This window comes from Chenopodium quinoa, unplaced genomic scaffold (assembly GCF_001683475.1).
Source record: "Chenopodium quinoa cultivar QQ74 unplaced genomic scaffold, ASM168347v1, whole genome shotgun sequence".
Lineage (NCBI taxonomy): Eukaryota > Viridiplantae > Streptophyta > Magnoliopsida > Caryophyllales > Amaranthaceae > Chenopodium > Chenopodium quinoa.
Window position 1 is genome coordinate 3,114,221 of NW_018744093.1, and position 16,841 is coordinate 3,131,061.

General features: G+C 33.7%; 3 protein-coding genes across 3 annotated transcripts; 2 read left to right on the forward strand and 1 right to left on the reverse strand.

Annotated features, from left to right (window-relative positions):
- Positions 1-2,734: 2,734 nt before the first annotated feature.
- Positions 2,735-13,456, forward strand: LOC110692151 (probable folate-biopterin transporter 3). Its single transcript, XM_021869151.1, has 5 exons — positions 2,735-4,338; positions 6,179-6,438; positions 7,828-7,923; positions 8,027-8,197; positions 12,342-13,456. Exons 1-5 carry the CDS (start codon positions 3,963-3,965, stop codon positions 12,930-12,932), a joined length of 1,494 nt encoding a protein of 497 aa, XP_021724843.1. The 5' UTR covers positions 2,735-3,962; the 3' UTR covers positions 12,933-13,456.
- LOC110692089 lies at positions 2,887-3,509 on the forward strand. The gene is made up of 2 exons (XM_021869073.1): positions 2,887-3,098; positions 3,155-3,509. Exons 1-2 carry the CDS (start codon positions 2,887-2,889, stop codon positions 3,507-3,509), a joined length of 567 nt encoding a protein of 188 aa, XP_021724765.1.
- A 131-nt stretch (positions 13,457-13,587) lies between the features above and the next one.
- Positions 13,588-16,601, reverse strand: LOC110692153 (aspartyl protease family protein At5g10770-like). The gene is made up of 2 exons (XM_021869152.1): positions 16,223-16,601; positions 13,588-15,141 (listed from the first exon to the last, which is right to left on the reverse strand). The coding sequence occupies exons 1-2, from the start codon at positions 16,392-16,394 to the stop codon at positions 13,874-13,876; spliced, it is 1,440 nt and encodes a 479-aa protein (XP_021724844.1). The 5' UTR covers positions 16,395-16,601; the 3' UTR covers positions 13,588-13,873.
- Positions 16,602-16,841: the final 240 nt, after the last annotated feature.

Genomic DNA, 16,841 nt, shown 5'->3' on the forward strand with positions numbered 1-16,841 from the left:
ATATAATTTACAGCAATATTAACTTACTTTAAAACCCCTTAAACCATTGAAGTAATGCTTTTAAATTACTCACAATAGTCAAAGTTAATAATTCAATAGTTCAAGTATAAGTTTATATGTTAAAATCATGAAAATATAGCTTATAACATAAAATTCCAGCAACTTTAAAGTAAGGATTATAATCTGGAAATTTAGTTTAAGATTATAAAACAACCTCATAAACATCTCTTCTTGAAATAATCATCATGTAGTAGGTTAGTATGTTTAAAACCTAAAAATCCATCATAAACCATGATTCAAAACCTTTAAAACCAAGATTAAAAATCTGAAAATTTAATTTAATAGTAGAATGTATGAATACAACAATCTAAACTTGAAATATATAATTAGAATTCAACTAGTTTCATAAAAACTCAATCAAACCTTCAAAATTCAATTAAATAACACTTTAAAACCTTCGTTCTTGCTAGAATTAAAAGCTTATATATTATTCTTAAAATTTCCTACATAAAAACATTAAAATACATACTTATTCATAAAATTACAGCAAGTTTAAAGCTTTATAAAAATCTGAAAATTTATTTTAAACATTAAACCTTCGTTAAAAATCAAAAATTGTCCGAAAACCATATTTAGAGGCTGAACTTGGCCACGAGAGGGTGGTGCTCTCTACCAAAGGTATTGAGTTTTGATTAAAACGTCATTTACACACGAAAAACACTATTTTTTTTGCAAAGATCAGACGAGTCAGAGTTAAAACGTGATTAAGAGAAATTAAGAACGGAAATCATAAATTAACTACGAAAAATTGAAAACTTGCTTTTAAATTAAACATCATCATAATCATAGTAGAATCACAATATAATCATGCTTAAATTGAATAACTTTAGCAACACGTTTTTAAGCCCTAAAACCATGAAAATCAAGTTTTAAACCCTAATTTCTTAACTAAATAAATCTAAAAGTTTGATGCATAATTTAAGCATAATAAAACTTATAAATTTATAATCTTTTATAATTCATATACATAAACAAACCACAATAATAACAATTAAATAACAAAAATTGATAAAGATTTAAACTTGGGTTGAATTAACAAAAGAAGAGAAAACAAGAGGGAGGAAGAAATTTTGACTAAACTTTTTGTGTGGGGGAAAATTTGGGGATTCATGGGGTATTTATAGGAGAGAATTGTAGGGTAGAATTGGGCCTCATGAAAATAATGGGCCAATTAAATAAACAAATGGGTTAGGCTTTGTTTTTATAGTAATGGATTGTAGGATATAGGTACATAAAATAATTTAGCCTAAAATAATTTTTGACCCAAATTAATAATTTGAAAATTAAATTATGGAAAAATACAAATAAATATTATAAATAAAATAAAATTTCATTTATAAAATATTTAAAAATACGGGGGATTACAGGTTAAAAGTCTTCCTTGATAATATAATTGCAGTGAACCAGAGTGCTTTCACTCCGGGTTGTTTGATTACGGATAATATTCTAGTTGCTTTTGAACTTCCACTATATGAAAAATTTGCCAAATAAGGGAGGTTGTATGGCTATGAAGCTGGATATGTTGAAGGCCTATGATCGAATTGAATGGGATTTTCTTGATGCAATTTTGGAGAAATTTGGTTTTGATTTTGGCTTGCGACTGTGTGTGATGGGATGTGTTCGATCAGTTTCTTTTTCCGTCTTAATTAATGGACGGCCGTCGGATGAGTTTGTGCCTAATAGGGTCATCCATCAAGCTAAGGGATCTGATCTCACCGTATCTGTTTATTTTGTGTGTAGAGGTATTCTCTCATTTGCTTCAAAGTGCGGAGGAATGAGGTAGTCTTCATGGTGTTCGTATTGCGCCAACGACCCCTTCTATTAATCATTTGTTGTTTGCGGATGATTGCATTATTTTTTCGAGGGCCTCGTTGGGAGATGTGGAGGTGGTACAGGAAGTGCTTGAGACCTATGAGTTTTCGTCGGACCAAGAACTAAATTTTGACAAGCTAAGACAACTATCTCCTTTAGTAAGGGTGTTTCGGATAATAGATGGGTGGAGGTGGCAAACAAATTAGGGGTCCGTATGGTGGATATTCATGATCGATACTTGGGGCTCCCTACGGTGGTTGGTAGGTCAAAGAAGGTTATTACTAAAGGAGTGAAAGATAAACTTTGGAAGAAACTCCAAGGTTGGAAGGGGATGGTATTATCCAAGGCGGGTAGGGAGGTTATGATAAAGGCGGTGGCCTAATCTCTCCCTACCTACGCAATAGTGTTTTTAAATTACCATCTTCTTTTTGTGATGAATTGAAGTCTCTTGTTGCTCAATTTTGGTGGGGTCAGAAGCAAGGGGAAAGGAAGATACATTGGCTCTCTTGGAAAAAACTATGTAAACCAAAAAATGAAGGTGGTTTGGGTTTGCGTGATCCCAAACTCTTTAATTGGGCTCTTCTCGGGAAGCAAGCTTGGAGGTTGGTTTTGAAGTCGGGTACTCTAATTGAACAGGTTTTAAAGGGTCGATATTACCCGAATTCTTCATTTATGGAGGCAAATGTGGGTGTTAATCCTAGCTATAAATGGTGTGGCATTGCGGAGACTCGGTGGGTAGTAAGGAGAGTGATGAGATGGAGGATTGGGGATGGGGAGAGTGTTCGGGTGTGGACTAACCAGTGGCTTGAGGTGCTTCCTAGAGTTAACGTTTTTGCGTGGAGAGCTTGTCAAAATGCCTTGCCGACTCGTTGTGGTATTCAAACTCAAATCTATGACTATAACCCTGAGTGTGTGATCTACAATAGAGGCTTTGAGTCCACTATACATGCTCTCAAAGATTGTAGGGGAGCGAAGGCTATTTAGGATGTGACTGATTATAGTTTCGTTGCGGAGATGAGAGTGTACAATATTCTAGATTGGTGGGAGTCGTGCTTTCTTGAGCTTAGTGAGAATGAAGTGGCTGAGGTTATTACTTTGTGTTGGGCCATTTGGGGTGCTAGAAATTCGCTTGTGGTGGAGGGTGAACTGAAGGAACCAGGTGCGGTGGTGCGTTATGTGAGAAAAATTGGTGAAGAAACTCTAGAAGCTAAAGCTAGTGGATTGTGGCGAGTGGGGGTTCTGCTGCTTCAAATAATTTTCCCTCGGTGTGGGCTCCTCCTAGGGTGGGTGTTATGAAGGTTAATGTTGATGCGAGTTTTATTGGGGAGTTAGGTTGTGGGCTGAGGGCAGTGGTGAGGGATGCTGGGGGGGACTTGATTGCAGTTGGGGTCTCGCAGAACAAAGAAAAGTGGGATGTGAAGGTGGCTGAAGTGAGGGATGTGCTTGGGCTTTGCGTGTGGTTGCGGAGAAGGGGGGTACGTAGCATTGGGGTGGAAGGTGATTGCCTTCAGGTGGTCCAAGCATTGAAGCAGAAAGACCATGGTTTCAGTGAGTTTCATCTGATGTTAGAGGATATTTTTCATCTTTGTAGAGATTTTGATTGTGTTTCTTGGTCTTTTGTGAAGAGGAGGGAATAGAGTGGCACATGAGTTGGCTCGGTTTCAACCGTGGAAGTATGGCCAACGTGTGTGGCTTGATGTAATCCCGATTTGTATCCTCAATGTAGCTTTGCTTGATTTATAATATTAGTCCCAAGTTGTGGGTTTTTTCAAAAAAAAAAAAAAAAAAAAAAAAAGAAAAATAAATTAAAAAATAAATAAATAAATAAAAATGGAAGAAATAATTTGGAGAGAGTAGTGGGATTAGGTACTTATAGCCTTATAGGTAGTGTTTTATACCAAACCCGTTACATACTCAGATCAGTCATCTTCCTCTTGCCTCCAACAATCAACATTGCACTTCAATTTAACATCTAATGACAAAATTACTACATACCCAATGCACAAAACTCTAATTCCTCAACTGAGTACCACCTTTCTTCCCCAAATTTCACCCTCAAAAATCTAAGATCAATCAATTCAATTCAATCCATGGAAGAAGGAGATGAAGGAGTGAGTTACCCACTTGAAAACGAACAAACCCAGAAAAATAAGAGCAAAAAAAGAGGAATTTGGGGCATAATAATGTCAGCTATAAATTGGGTGATCATGTTATGTGATGAATTACACTGGAGTTTTGTGATGGGTGTGATTGCAGTTTATGGAATTAGTCAAGGGTTAAGTATGGGTTTAAGCCGTGTTACTATGCAGTATTATATGAAAGATGAACAAAAGATTCAACCATCTGAAGCTCAGATTTCAATGGGGGTTATCAGATTTCCTTGGGTTGTTAAGCCTTTGTGGGGTCTTCTTACTGATGTTGTTCCTCTTTCTGGGTATAGAAGAAGGCCATACTTTATATTTGCTGGTATGATTCCCTCTCTTTTTTCATTTCGGTTTTAATTTTCGCAAAATGGTGTTTTGTGTTATAATTTAGGAATGTATGACAAAATCACGTGTTGATATGGTACTTGAAGTGTTATTGGTGTTTGTTAATTGTTGTAAAGTTGCATACATGGAGTATCATTTTTGTTTATTTGGTGGGTCAGTGGGTGTGCAATTCTTGTAATTTCATAGTAATGTAATCTCAACTCAATCATGTTTGACTGTGATGAATGTCTAATTATGACAACTGCTGTTGTGCAAAATTACGAGGAGATTAGATTATTTCAATTGCTGAATTGGAAATTGTTGCTCAGTATAGTAATTAAATGAAGCAAATCAATTCTATTGATGAACAAGATGATAAAGATTATTCAAAGTTATTTGCTGAGGAAATTTTGTAACAACTATCATTTAAATGATCATTTTTTAAAACAACTACCTTTTTGTTTTTTTTTTTTGGAAAATTACCACAAAAACTTTGAGTAGTACTATCACATTTAATTTTTCGTTTAGAATCTCCGGTTGAGGGAGCATACTTTATAAAATATCAATCAATTGTGATCAAGAAATTAAAGGAGTTCGGTAGTCGAACACGATATAGGTGAATATTCTTTAATTTTGCATTGTAGTTGATTTAATTTCTCAATTTAATATCAAAATTAGGGTTTTTGGTAAAAAAAAATGAATTTAGAGTTTTACGAAATTGGAGAATTTGGGGAAATTGAAGTGTATTACATAATTTAGGGTTAATATAGAACAATGTTGTCATTTAATATGGGTTTTTTTGAAGGGAAGTTTTACAAAATAGGCCCCAAAACGGAGATTCTTGCTGGTAAAACTAAATGTGGTAGTGCTACTTAAAGTTTTTGTATTTTTATGGGAGTTTTTTCAAAATTATTTTTTAAAAGGTAGTTGTTTTCAAAAGTGATCATCTAAATGGTAGTTATTGACAAAATTTCCAAAAATTTATGTATGATTTTGATTACTGGGGTTTTTGGGCTGTATGCAAGGATTTTTGTCGATGATCCATTAGTTGCTCCTCAACATAGAAATGGATAAATTTTTGCATGGTCTTTTGTTAGACTTTTTTTTTTTATTTTTTTTTTGAAAGAGTCTTTTGTTAGACTTGGTAAAACAATGCAAGTACAAAGTACGAATTCTTGTGAAATACAATGTAGAATATTGTAAGCTCTATTCACAACTTACTACAAATTGTAGGAGTATATATCTTAACCCCACAAAAACCAAGTAAAAACATTACGGAGTATTTCAATAGGAAGTTCAATTTCCTGTAGTCAAGATCTCAAGAAAACAAGTTTAATGATTTCTTGGATGTGCAATTAAAGGTCAATTCTGATGAAAACATATGAATGGTGTAATCAAGAGATGGTGAAAGAGAGGGGGTGGGGTGGGTGGGGGAAGTGCTAAAATAACTAATATATTCGGTGTCTTTAACTCTGAAAACATACATTAGGAAATAAAGGAGTATATGCATTCTAGGGGTTCTCGGAGGTAAGTGCCCAATGAAGAAACTAACTATTAAAATTATTTGCAGCTGTTAGAAAGCATCAACCAATTTTATAAGATGCAAAATTAATAATAACCAAGGTAACAAAATATAGTACTGTGTTAAAAATGAAATAGCATATCTCAATAAAAATTATTCAGTAAATACAATTTTATGCTTCCAAGTTCCAATTAGAGGACATCCAAGTTTTATTATCATATTGCACTGGTAGCAGAACATTCATGCTATCATATTCCCCTGGTGGCCAAAAATTTGTACAATCATTTAGTACTGGATTTAATCTTTGACCTTCCAGGGTTTCTTGGAGTTACGTCAATGCTTGTCCTGTCTATTGTTGATGGTCTGCATCTGGTGCCTGCTGTTCTGTCTCTCATGGCTGGAAGTGCTGGGGTAGCAATAGCAGATGTGACAATAGATGCTTGTATCACTGAGAATAGTAGCACTCATCCTACACTTGCTAGTGACATGCAAAGTTTGTCTGGATTAAGCTCTTCAATTGGAGCTCTAGCAGGGTTCATAATAAGTGGATTTCTTGTTCATCTAGTTGGGTCCAAGGTTTGTTTCTTCTTATATACGGTACTGATGTGTACTACTCTAAAGATAGGTGAAAGATCATCATTGAAACCTCATATTATATGCGTACAGTGTACACGTGAGTTCATCCACGCTGGAAAAGAGGAGAGTGTTTGACTACTTTGTTAGCTTAGGAGGTTACTCTTTCCATTGCCAATTGGTTTTGGATGGAACTCCACTTGAACTCATAAGCTTTCCAAACTATGCAACATAGTAATAAGAGACCAGACCCCATTTTCCAAATATAAAAAAGTTATAGGTGTCAAAGCCAAGGCTGGTCTCTTTAAGGGTTTTTCGTATCTCTTGTGTATGAATCCCTGAGATGATAAAAACATATGTTTTCTCACATATTATTTTTATTTTTTTTTTTTTTGGGTGGGGGGGGGGGGGGGGAGGGGGGGTTGGTATTGGAACCCCATGTTTTATGTATATTTATTTGTGTATGCATTTGTGAATTGTCTCACATTGGAAAAGAGATTAGGGCATAATCATTTTTTGGGATTCAAACCTCACTTGAGCTAGTGGTTTGAAACTCTTCTCTTTTTCCCCCTCATTTATGGGCAGCCAAGGCTAATTTTACAATTATTGAAAAGTTCACAGCCACTTCATGGACTGCAAAGAAGTTTAGATTGTCCAAATCATTTTTCAGCAACTAAACTTCTTTTATTCTTTTTTTAAAACAAAAATGCCTTAAATAAGTTAAATGGAAGTTAAGTCTGATGGATCACAATGCAGTTTCTTAATTTGAGATGTATGAGAGAAGTTATAGGTTTCTGTTTCATTCTTATTAAAAAGCTGTGAATTATTTGGAAACATTGCCCTTTTTAATTTATTGTTATACATGCACTTAAAATAACCGTGTAGTTTAGGACTTAAGGCTGGAAACTTTCATTGGCCTAGAGAATTTAGCAGTTCTATGAAAATTTTAGTCACGGAAAAGCTCAGGAGTAGTAGAGTGTGGTAGGTGAATCTTTTCAAGTGTGAGAAAGTCAGTTGTCACTGATTGTGTGAGCTATGAAGTCATCAAATGTTTACTATTTTTCTCATATTATTCTTGTTCAAGTCAAAAAGGAAAGTTATTTAATTCTATATTTTCTTCACCAAACCAATATTATTTGCTGGCTCCTTTGTGTTTGTTTGGTTTTATTTTTTTTATTTTTATTTTTTATATTTATCCCTATATCATGTTTGTTGTATGCTGCACTACTATGTTTCTTTATATTACCTTTGTTTATTCAATTTCCTCTTTTTATTCTATGAATCAATACCATCTCTCTCGTCCCTAGAAGTTTAATACTTCTAATATTAGATTATTGCTCTCCATAATGTGGTTGTAATAGCAGGAGTTTTCTAATTTTCTTTCACTCATAGGGTGTGTTTGGCCTGCTGACACTTCCGCCTGCACTGGTTGTTTTGGTTGGATTGACAATTAAGGACGCTCCTGTGCGAAATCACTCCTATAGTAGGGTAATTCTCTAGGTCATTCTCCTTGAGCTTGGAAGATAACCTCTCCCTTTCTAAGAGTTTTGTTGTATTGATCAAATTTTTATATGACTAATGATTTAAACAGGTAAATGAGAAGTTCGGTGATGCTGTAAGAGCTATGTGGACCACATTAAAGTCCCAGCATGTCTGGAAGCCATCTCTTTATATGTTTTCGTCACTTGCTCTTAACATAAACATCCATGAGGGACTGTTTTATTGGTATACAGATGGGAAGGGAGGTCCATTATTCTCAAAGGTAATGCCTTTCTCAAAGTATATGTGTGCTATATTTTAGCTATATCTGCTTGGCTATGTTGCTGCAGTGTGGCTGTCTTATATTGTGCCTTTAGTTGTTAACATTCCCTTTAGATGCATACAATAATTATAAACTACTACAAATTGACACCTGTGCCACAGTATTTTGCTTGTCAAAATAATGTTTACCTGAGGGAATAATTCATGGCAAATTGTTTGCCACGAATTTTTTTTACTTGCATAAATTTTTGTGGTCTGTTTGTTTTTGTGTTGGAAACTCCTTTTCACATGGCAGTTTCACAAAATTGGAATTCTGTGGCATAATTCGTGGTACAGGTGATTATTATTCTCATTGAATGGTACTCCCTCCGTATTTTATTATCTGCTCCATTTCTCCATGCGCAGGGGTTTTAGGAGGAATAGTAGAAAGTAATAAAATATGATGAAAGTGGGGTTGACTGAAGAATTAAAAAATCTAAAAAAAAAGGCAAAATTGGGTGTATAAGTGGGGAGGAAATAGAATATGAAAAATATTAAAATATGATATGAGGGGACCACTAGTGGGGAGGAAAGTAGTAAAAATTGTTAAAAGTTTCCAAAAAAGAAAATGGAGCAAGTAATAAAAAACGGGCGCAAAAAGATAGTGGAGCAAGTAATAAAATACGGAGGGAGAATATCATTAGCCCAAGTATCCCCTTAAACACTTCTTAAGACTTTTTCATTAGGCCTATGTTGTCTCATTGAGTCTTGAACGGAATTCTTAGCTTTATACACAGTATGTAATTTTGTTGCTATTAAATCTAAAGCTCTCACAGATTTTAATCATAAGACTTTTTTTAGCTGCTATAGAACCTCAAGTAGTGAAAACTAAGGGGTGATGTTGTAAAAAATTAGTATAATATTGCAAAAGTGTGAGATAGTAATTTATTGTTTTCTGAAAATTATTTGAGCCTGTCATAGCTGTCTTTTAAGCTTTATCAATACTGAAACTTGTAAGCTTTTTTAATGGGTATTATGGCGAATGATTGATTTGCTTGCAATTTAAGTTCCCTTTAAGCATGCTTATTGGTGATAAAGAACTTAGAGGATTTTGGATAATAGAAAATTTGACATTATGAAGATGGTACTATTCTATTCAAATTCAGTTGTGAATCCTTGTGATAAAACTTTGCTGACAGACCCACCAATTCATAATATTATTTGCGAACTAATCCATCTAATGAAGAAATACTATTTATCCAAAGATTTTAATCTGTTCTTTTCTGATAATATTACCCGTTATGATGATATGATACTCAAGTCTTTCTTATACAAGCTTAGCTAATGACTGTATGTGTGTGTGCGCGCGCGCTCAAAATCTTTTGTTGGAATAACAGATTTTGCGGTACCTTAGCAAAATCTTGAAACAGAGGCATGTTTAAAGGTTATGCAGTAGGCTACAGAAGAAAGAAAAGATCTTTATACTCTCTAGATAATACCTTCCTCTTCCTTTTAGCTGGCCTTCTTAACCCAAATCCAATAATTGTCTCTGAATTTTATACTTTTCTGCCAACAATATGTTAAAATCACGGATGATTTTACAATAGCCTAGCCTTATTATGTGCATGATTTGATTGGATGTACTTTGCCATGTAATCTTTGACTTTTCAAAGCATATTTTAATTAAATTCTTATTTGTTATTTCTGAAATCTTTTTTTTTTTTTTTTTTCAAAAATTATACTACCTCCGTATTTTTTTAGTTGACACGTTTTGACTTTAGCACTATTCACTCACTCCCCTTTGACCGTATTTTGTGCTTTATACGTAATGAAAAATATAGTCATGAGGGATCTTGTTAGATTCGTCACGGTATATATTTTCAAAATATCAACTTTTTATAATTTTTATTTATAGGTAATTAAAGATATTAATGGTTGAAGTTGTGCATTGACAAACGTAACTAAAGAAACGTGTCACTAAAAAGAAACAGAGAAACTATTTTATAATTTCTGAATTCTTTTTTTTTTTTTTTTAATTTCTTAATTAATTTCAGAAAATCAAAATTAAATTAAAAATCAAATTTAAAAAATTAAAAATCAAATTTAAAAAATTAAAATTAAAAAAAAAATTGTTCATCTTGCTCTTCATTAATCTTCATCCAAAATCATAATTTTTCGAAGATTTGTTAATGATTCAATGTTAGGCTCGATCTATCCATGTCGTTCATCAATTCATGTGGCAACGTTTCGTTTTTTTTTTTTTTTTTTTTTTTTTTTTTTTTTTTTTCCAGTTTTTGATTATTAGGTTTTGGTTCTTAAAAAGTCTAACAACAATTGCATTTTTAAGTATTTGTTAAGAAAGAATTACCCGCATAGGTGTTTGGCAATATCGCGGTGGCATAGTGATTTAGGCTGAATGATTGGTGTTCTTCCAACTGTGTAATCGAAGAAGACGTTTGTTATTTTATCTTTCCGTCCTAGTTTGATCCGTAAATATGTTATTAATTTTTCGCGAACTTGTTTGTACCTAAGGTAATAACCTAAACTATCTTAGGTAATGACCTTAAGTAGTTTAGGTCATTACCTAAGACACAAACAAGTTCGCGATAAATTAATTACATGTTTATGGATCAAACTAGGACTCAAAAAGTAAAAACAAATGAACGTCTTCTCCGATTACAAAGTCAGAAGAACACCAATCATTCATCCTAAATCACTATGCCGCCGGCCACCACGATATTGGCAAACACCTATACAGGTAATTCTTCCTTAACATATACTTAAAGATGTCATTGTTGTTTTTTAAGAACAAAAACCTAAAAATCAAAAACTGATATAAAGAAACGCTACAACATGAATTGAAGAACGACATGGATATATAAGACCTAACACTTAAACATTGAATGAATTGCTGAATAAAAGTGATATTTTTTCGAAAATTTTTTATTTTGGATGAAGAACAATTTTTTTAATTTTAATTTTTTAATTTTGATTTTTGATTTAATTTTGATTTTCTGAAAATTAATTAAGAAATTAGAAAAAGAATTTCAGAAATTATAAAATATAATTTTCGAAAATAAAAAAAGAATTTCAGAAATTTAAAAAATGAATTTTAATTAAAATATGCTTTGAAAAATCAAAAAAGTTATATTGCAAAATATATCTAATCTATTCATGCCACATAATAAGGCTTGTGGTAGTCACTTCTCAAAAGGCTATTGTAAAAAAAATCACAGGGTATAATTAGTCTAATTTTGAACCAATGTTGCAATCTTCTATTGTTAATCACATTTTATGACTAGAGAATTGGGCATTGAGACAATATTATATTTGATTTAATTTTTTATTACTATATTTAGCTCATAATTAGTTCGAATAGGGGTGTTCGAAAATTGGTCCGAACCGAAAAAATGGACCGGACCAAATTAATCGGTCCGGTCTCCAGGTCGAGAAATTTATTTTCCCGGTCTTCGATCTGGTCCGGTCCAAAACCCTATAAAAAACGGTCTTGGATCGGACCAGTTTTTTGCTTAAAATTATACATAAAACCTTTAATAATGATTAAGATAATCCTTAACAAGATTGGAAAACTTTAGTCGTATGAGCTTTTTTGTACTAAACATACAAAAAAAGACGTTAAAATATTGTTTTACCTTTATTTAATTTCGAGTTTTCCATAAATTATTTAAATTTTAGAATTTTTTTTATAAAAATTCTAAAATCGGTCCAAACCGGTCCGGTCTGGGTTTTGGACCGATTTTTCCGGTCTGGTCCGGGTTTGGTCGTAGCTTAATTGGTCCGGTCTTCGGTTCGATCCGGGTTGGTCTTGGACCGATGAACAGCCATAAGTTCGATCAGCCGATTTGCCCCTTCTTTATTTCCCATGATTCTGAATGTTTTGGCCTTTTGGGGATGGCTCTAAGAGAGTGGCATAGAGTTTGAAGTAGATATGCTAGGTCATGAGGCCACAATGGCATAGTGTATAGTTGTCAATATAGCTTAAATCTTAAGAAGAATATTTATTTGGTTTTTACTTGTATAAATCGATTCCTATAGTATACTATAATGTAATGTCGGAGTGCTAGAATTCTATATTATTGCTAGTGTGGACTGTCAAATATTGATACCACTTTTCAAATATCTAACATCATGTTTACTTTATGCAGGAGATTGTGGGATCCATATATTCCATAGGGGCACTTGGCTCTCTTTGTGGGGTTCTTCTCTATCAGAATATGTTGAAAAATCGCCCTTACCATGACTTACTTTTCTGGACGCAGTTGCTGCATTGTGCTTCAGGAATGCTGGATCTAGTATTGGTGCTTCGTCTAAATCTGAATCTTTACATTCCGGATTACCTCTTCATTGTAATTGATGAAGGGGTTTCGCATATGATAGGACGTCTGAAGTGGATGCCTTTGCTTGTACTTAGTTCCAAGCTCTGCCCTTCTGGGATAGAAGGAACATTCTTTGCATTATTGATGTCCATCGACCAAGTGGGAATGCTAACCTCGACATGGGTAGGAGGTTTTGTTTTACATTTTTTACATGTAACACGGTCAGAATTTGATAACCTCTGGCTTGCAGTTCTACTTCGTAATCTTTTAAGGTTGACACCAATATTTTTGCTGTTTCTGGTGCCGAGAACTGATCCAAACTTGCCAGTGCCCCCTTCAGAAATATCAAAGACTAAAAGGGATACTGAGGCGCTTACGGCTGATAATCTTGAGATGGCCTCTCTTCTTGATACCAGCTGATCAAAATGTCATATCTCACTGTTCAGATGTCAGAGGTAATGATCAATGTTGATCACAGTGTTTTTGGCTGTTTACTACTGCAAATTGAACTGGCAGCAGGCCAGTATGATTGCGATGGAGCCAAATTTTCTACAGTTTGGCCAGAGTAAGCATTTCTTGATGATCAAATATGGTGAAATGAAGTTGACATAATCAGCATTCATAATGGCTGAAGAACCAATTAATGGTTAGAAACTTCTCTGCTTACCTGTGCAATTCTCCTAGCAAAGATAGTGCTGTATGATACATCATAACAGTGATAATTGGTTTTGTTTTTTAAATGAATGATAACTTTTCTGTAAAAGATAGTAAAGAATAGAAAGGCTAGTTTTAAGCTTAAAAAATTATATGCTGTACTATATACCATTATTCTATCTCTACATGCCTGACTTTATTGCTGCTAGATAAAGCAATTATATGTCACACTTCTCTACCTTATTTTTCTTGTATACTTACAGTGGAACATGACATGATTAAATCCACAAAAAATGTGGGTCTATGAACTGAAGACCGCTGTTGAAACATCCCATCTAGTGGAGCCATGTTAAAGGAACTTATCTTCAATCACACGGGAAAATTATGTACGGCAGACTTGTATGATTAGTGATTCTGTTAAATAGGTTATATAGCGGCTTTTAGGGAGAGGCTAAATAAATGTTCAATCTTAACATATACATTCTTAATAAATCTGCTAAGTTTGGCAGATTAAAATGATGGGCACCTTTTACCCTTACATAAGATTGAAATCTACTGTAACAAATGAAAAGTATACAATTTCTCAGCTGATCATACTCCTAATCCGAGGAGACAACTATCAGATTTAACACAGCTACGATTCTCTCAGCGAGTTGCTGACAAGCTGTATACAGTATACACAAACAAACACTGAACGTTCCAGCTACTCAATAACTACATTCTTCTTCTGCAAATCCTACTTGAGAGAGTTTTGTATCATATACGATCCTACTGTTTTTTTGCTGATAATTCCCTATTATCGCAATCTCATCCTCATATGCGAGGCTAGCAAATGCTAGACACGCTTGAGATGCATCATATTTTACTAAATAAAACACACCATTCGCGTCTACATTTAGTTCTGCATTTCCTTCAAACTGCAGCTTCACAGTAGGAATTTTAACCTCCTTGTATGAGCTCAGGTCGAAACATGTGTCCAGGATTGAGAATGATGGGGCTGATGGAAATCCAGAAAACTGTCTCACAAATTCGGCCTTTAAAGCCCTGTAAATTGATGGAGGAAGCCTCGTGATCACCGTTCCTGAATCAATCAAAATCCCATTTTGTTGAACACTTGAAGTGTATAAATGCACACCACCTACGCCTATACCTGTTAGGTTAAGCATATAGAAAGAAGAAAGCTGAGGATTTTGGAACATTCGAGTGTAGGAAATGGGAGTAGTATTTCTATATACTGAAGTATTTCCTCCTAAGGTAAGTGATCCTGATTTGCCTTCGTCCGTGGAAGGTAAACAATAGGAAAATACTCCACCATATAACTCAGATGTTTGAGAAATCAATGATAAATTACCCTTTCCCAATCCCATCAGACCTGAAGCACTGCCAAACAGACCTTTGTTGCTCCTACCACACCCGAAAACAAATTTATCTACATGAGAATTTCCTATATCAAGGCGTTCTGTTGCTAGTTCACCACGAGTATAAGACCCATCACCATAGCTAACATAATAATTACAGGCTGATGGATTAAAATCACAAGCTACCTGATTCCCAGTCGTTTCCTGCAGCAATCTACAAGCTGTAGAATTGCAGGTAATCGATTGGTATGACAGAGAAGTCGCAGGATTAAAAATGGGTTCTAGTTGATTATAACATAAGCTACATGGTTTACACTGCACCCAAGTCAAGTCACTTCCAGTATCCACTATCACTGTCATGTTCTTTCCACCAAGCGTCATAGTGATCACATAGTTCAAGATTTCGAGCCTCATACCAGAGCTCAGAGGCATTTGGGTGCTTGAAAGGGTTTGAAGTTCACCCGAGATGAGGTTTTTCATCCTATATTGTAGAAACTGAACCTGATCATTATCCAAAATTACACGTTCTTGAAGACTCTTGTTTAGATCATGACTATTTTTTCTTGAACAAAAATCTCGATGCTTCATCTCCAGGGTTGTTGAATCTTCCTCTCTTCCTAAAAGCATAAACAATCATTTAGCATGAAATTACAGATCTGAAACTAGTTGTTATACTACATATTTCATCATACTTTGCAATTTGCACTGGCATAACAGTGTATAAAACAAAGTAAAAAAGCATCAATAATGTGCTAACTTTAGCTAGCAGTCAAGATTTAAGTGCTTAATTAAGCTGATCTCTAAGTCTATAACACAGTTGTCACATTCATTTTATATATACATAAAATGTTGAAAGGTCTATAGCCAGATAATAAGGTTCTTACACCATAATTAACCTATTGACTCGTGCCCTTATTTACACTTTTGTAGCTGAATCACGGCACCGAAACTGACAAAAACTGTACTGTGAAACTATACATTAAAACAATAGCATTATTTACTTTTTTATGGAGTGATTAACATAAATTAGATAGTTTAAACTAAAGTTGATACATTTCTTACTATAATTGGTGCATGCACACTTGTTGAAAGGTCTTAGGAGGTCAAAATGTGTAAATAATTTAGGTCAACCTAACTACCTAAGGAATAAAAAAAGCAATCACCGAAAGAGAAAGAGAAAATACAATCATCAAATTGCTTTTTTTACCATGGAATTTTTCTGGTGCACAAACAATAGTACTACTTGAAAATGAAATCAACCAATGAATGAGATAACTTCCTTAAACAGTTATATTCATAGCATGTAACCCAATTTAGGCAGACCATATAAATAATGTACTATTATTTGGACTCTTCATTTAACCTCAAGTCGGATCTTTGAAAGCCCGACATCATACAACCAAGTTTGACACTTCGAAACAAACCTGTATCCGGTTTTTTAATACCTGAATCCTAGTAACATAGACTATATTGCATTCAATCATGAAAATTATACAAGCTCTCATTCCAGCTAACAAGCTCTACCCCCTAAAGTATTATGCAAAAAAAAAAAAAAAAATATATATATATATATAATAATAATAATAATAATAATAATAATAATAATAATAAAAAAAAAAAAAAAAAAAAAAAAAAATTGGACATTGAATTTATATGAATATATGTAACCAAGTTATTATTAATTTTATCAGTACTTACTTGATTTGAGGTGAAAACAACTTGAAATGGCATTTTGAGAGTGGTGTTTATTTCTTTGAAATTTGTGGATATTGAATATCTTCTTATTATCTTGAGAACACTTTGCAACATTGAAGATTATAAGAAGAATTAGTGAGGTAATTAATGGTGAAAGTCCTCTTAATTGCCTCATTTTTATGAAGAATTTTAATGAAAGTAGAGAGAAAAAGAAAGAGAAAATTAGAGAGTGAAGTTAAAGAAGGGAGGGAAATAGAGGAGATTCTTGAGAGCTGGAGTTAGGCATGGGAACAAAAGGATGGCTGGCTTTTGGACCCACTTGTGCATGAGACATTATTGGGGTTTCACGTGAACACATTCGATTAAAAATTTAACTAAATTAAAATCAAAGCATTATACTCTACTGTTTTTGAGTGGGTGTATGTGTGTTTGCTGGTTTACATAGGTTGTGATGATTTAATTTATACTTACAAAATTAATAGTCACATATTCTATTCTTGAAATTTGATTTATACTACTCGTAAAATTTAATTGTTCTAAATATGTAGGATCGTATTTTTAGTTAAAATGGAGTCATATTAATGTAACAACTAATTTTTGACGGATTCTAGATCAAAAATCT

Excerpts from the sequence above, each read along its gene's own strand:
- LOC110692151 (XM_021869151.1), top strand. The coding sequence starts at position 3,963 with ATGGAAGAAGGAGATGAAGGAGTGAGTTACCCACTTGAAAACGAACAA. Across the intron at positions 7,924-8,026 it reads GAAATCACTCCTATAGTAGG|GTAAATGAGAAGTTCGGTGA; the intron begins GTAATTCTCTAG and ends TGATTTAAACAG. Across the intron at positions 8,198-12,341 it reads GAGGTCCATTATTCTCAAAG|GAGATTGTGGGATCCATATA; the intron begins GTAATGCCTTTC and ends TACTTTATGCAG.
- LOC110692089 (XM_021869073.1), top strand. The coding sequence starts at position 2,887 with ATGAGAGTGTACAATATTCTAGATTGGTGGGAGTCGTGCTTTCTTGAG. Across the intron at positions 3,099-3,154 it reads GCTAAAGCTAGTGGATTGTG|GGTGGGTGTTATGAAGGTTA; the intron begins GCGAGTGGGGGT and ends GGCTCCTCCTAG.
- LOC110692153 (XM_021869152.1), bottom strand. The coding sequence starts at position 16,394 with ATGAGGCAATTAAGAGGACTTTCACCATTAATTACCTCACTAATTCTT. Across the intron at positions 15,142-16,222 it reads TTGTTTTCACCTCAAATCAA|GAAGAGAGGAAGATTCAACA; the intron begins GTAAGTACTGAT and ends TTATGCTTTTAG.